At 42.9% G+C, this 3,278-nt stretch overlaps 1 protein-coding gene across 1 annotated transcript; it reads left to right on the top strand.

The window, feature by feature from the left end:
• The first annotated feature begins 488 nt into the window (after positions 1-488).
• LOC124863324 (reprimo-like protein) lies at positions 489-1,925 on the top strand. Its single transcript, XM_047357661.1, has one exon. It carries the CDS (start codon positions 895-897, stop codon positions 1,228-1,230), a length of 336 nt encoding a protein of 111 aa, XP_047213617.1. The 5' UTR covers positions 489-894; the 3' UTR covers positions 1,231-1,925.
• Positions 1,926-3,278: the final 1,353 nt, after the last annotated feature.

Raw genomic sequence — 3,278 nt, 5'->3', positions numbered from 1 at the left:
CTTGAATTTATCAGCCTTTATATAGTTAAGTTCAAAATTATTCTCACCCCTGCCAGATTTAGGCTTTAAGGAATCTTTAAATTTTACAAACATGTTTCTTAGTACTGGGTGTGGTATTAACATTTTGGAGCCAGCCATAGTTCTGGCTTGGATCTGATAAAAGACATGTGAAGGAAGCTAAAGATTAAGGTGATGACAACGAGTCCTGCAAACATCAAAGACTTGAAGCTCATAACCAAAGATAAACTGTCAAATGCGATAAAAACATGCAAAAACTGGTCAATAATTAAAAGAAGACGTGGATTGCTGAAACGTTTCCATTGATTATTGTAAAAAGTTAATAATGTTGCCATTTTTAATGAAAATATAATTAAAGCAGGTTATTTTAATTGATTTTCTTTCTTTCTTTCTTTCTTTCTTTCACTTGGGCGCATGCACACAAGCACACACCTAGTAGCCCACCTATATTCTCCCACGGTGAGGGGTGGCGGTGCGCTCCGAGGGGAGCACATCATCACTTTAAACGCACCACTGAAGGAGCGCTCGCAGCGAGCACGGGCGCACAGGGAATACCTTGTTACACCGGAGGAAAACTGTGTCGATCTTTGTAAGTTCCCGAAAAAAACAACCTCTAAGTTGAAAAAACTTACTTTGTTTGAAGCTGATACGACTGTGGCAGTTTGGCGAGGTGGTTGCGGTCATTACGCACGAAAGCAATAGCTAATCTCAATGTCTGGCAGGAGAGCTGGAGCTCAGAAGCGTGTGGTTTAGTTTTCCTTATGGTTTTTGTTTAAAGATTCACATGAACCAACATCTTCCTCTGACTCCAAGTTCTTGACTGTGCGCCACTGAAGCGAAGTCGCGTGTTTTGCTGCTGATAACCCACAAGGAAGCATGAATGTTTCTCTTTTCAACATGACCCAGGGCGCGCTGTTTAATGGAAGCCAGACCCTCGCCGAGGCGCTTGATACATATTCAAGTAACAGCTCAGAGACCGTGATGACCGGTGATGGCGGAGGGTCCCTGGTGCTGCTGCAGGATGAGCGCAAAGTCTTTGTCATGCGTGTGGTCCAGATCGCGGTGCTGTGCGTCCTGTCGCTCACCGTAATGTTCGGCATTTTTTTCCTCGGATGCAACCTGATGATCAAATCAGAAAGCATGATTAACTTTCTGGTAAAGGACCGGAGACCTTCCAAAGACGTGGAAACTGTCATGATTGGGCTCGGCTAGAGGACAGATCTCAGGTGCTGTGGGAGACCCAGACTGGGGATTTGGTGCGGATTTTAGGATCTGTATCTGCAGGTACCCATCGAAAATGCTTGATGCGTGTCAAAAGGAACGATATGCAAAGAACTTTACATTTCATTCCGAAAACTGACAACAGGAAAGTATTCCTAAACGACCAATGTTTGTGCGTAAAGTTTGTGCGTAAACTTCAGACAGTTGTTTACACGTTTACAACGATTTCTTAAATATTTGCAGTGGTTTTGATATTGCCAACTTGAAAAAAGTAACCATAATGTTTACAAGCTGTTACCTCATGTTTTGTTTTTCTTTCTCTTAAAAGGATTGCTTTAAGAGTATATCTGCAAGCATGATTGCTATTTCTTATCGTTTTACGCCTGCCAGTGTAATCCGTGGACGTAATGTAGGTATTTTCTCAAGACAAAGTATTTGTTTTGTTCTCGTTGGGTAAAAACACTTTAAAATGCAGATATTTTGTAGATTATTTTTGAAAAAAGAAATCCTCAGTGACAGCTTGAGGGAGTGATTGTATTACTGTGATTGTATTAGCATGCTCGCAGACTGATCTGTAAAGTGATTTTTTGACACGTTTTGCACTTTTGAAATGACCGATGCTGCATGAAATACTTTGTACCAAAGTGTCGAAACTGCAGCATGCAATTAAATATTGAAACTCCCTTGTTCTGCCTCCTCATCTGTTACTGATTCTCTCAACAGAAAGTCATATTTATTTACTTTTTACTTATTCTGATTCATACATTCTTGAAATATATATATATACAGGGGTTGGACAATGAGACTGAAACACCTGTCATTTTAGTGTGGGAGGTTTAATGGCTAAATTGGACCAGCCTGGTAGCCAGTCTTCATTGATTGCACATTGCACCAGTAAGAGCAGAGTGTGAAGGTTCAATTAGCAGGGTAAGAGCACAGTTTTGCTCAAAATATTGAAATGCACACAACATTATGGGTGACATACCAGAGTTCAAAAGAGGACAAATTGTTGGTGCACGTCTTGCTGGCACATCTGTGACCAAGACAGCAAGTCTTTGTGATGTATCAAGAGCCACGGTATCCAGGGTAATGTCAGCATACCACCAAGAAGGACGAACCACATCCAATAGGATTAACTGTGGACACAAGAGGAAGCTGTCTGAAAGGGATGTTTGGGTGCTAACCCGGATTGTATCCAAAAAACATAAAACCACGGCTGCTCAAATCATGGCAGAATTAAATGTGCACCTCAACTCTCCTGTTTCCACCAGAACTGTCCGTCAGGAGCTCCACAGGGTCAATATACACGGCCGGGCTGCTATAGCCAAACCTTTGGTCACTCATGCCAATGCCAAACGTCGGTTTCAATGGTGCAAGGAGCGCAAATCTTGGGCTGTGGACAATGTGAAACATGTATTGTTCTCTGATGAGTCCACCTTTACTGTTTTCCCCACATCCGGGAGAGTTACGGTGTGGAGAAGCCCCAAAGAAACGTACCACCAGACTGTTGCATGCCCAGAGTGAAGCATGGGGGTGGATCTGTGATGGTTTGGGCTGCCATATCATTCCCTTGGCCCAATACTTGTGCTAGATGGGCGCGTCACTGCCAAGGACTACCGAACCATTCTTGAGGACCATGTGCATCCAATGGTTCAAACATTGTATCCTGAAGGTGGCGCCGTGCATCAGGATGACAATGCACCGATACACACAGCAAGACTGGTGAAAGATTGGTTTGATGAACATGAAAGTGAAGTTGAACATCTCCCATGACCTGCACAGTCACCAGATCTAAATATTATTGAGCCACTTTGGGTGTTTTGGAGGAGCGAGTCAGGAAACGTTTTCCTCCACCAGTATCACATAGTGACCTGGCCACTATCCTGCAAGAAGAATGGCTTAAAATACCTCTGACCACTGTGCAGGACTTGTATATGTCATTCCCAAGACGAATTGACGCTGTATTGGCATCAAAAGGAGGCCCTACACCATACTAATAAATTATTGTGGTTTAAAACCAGGTGTTTCAGTTTCATTGT

Source organism: Girardinichthys multiradiatus, chromosome X, assembly GCF_021462225.1.
Source record: "Girardinichthys multiradiatus isolate DD_20200921_A chromosome X, DD_fGirMul_XY1, whole genome shotgun sequence".
Classification (NCBI taxonomy): Eukaryota; Metazoa; Chordata; class Actinopteri; order Cyprinodontiformes; family Goodeidae; genus Girardinichthys; species Girardinichthys multiradiatus.
This window is presented reverse-complemented; position numbering and strand designations above follow the sequence as displayed.

Coding starts and splice junctions, on each gene's coding strand:
- LOC124863324 (XM_047357661.1), top strand. CDS start 895: ATGAATGTTTCTCTTTTCAACATGACCCAGGGCGCGCTGTTTAATGGA.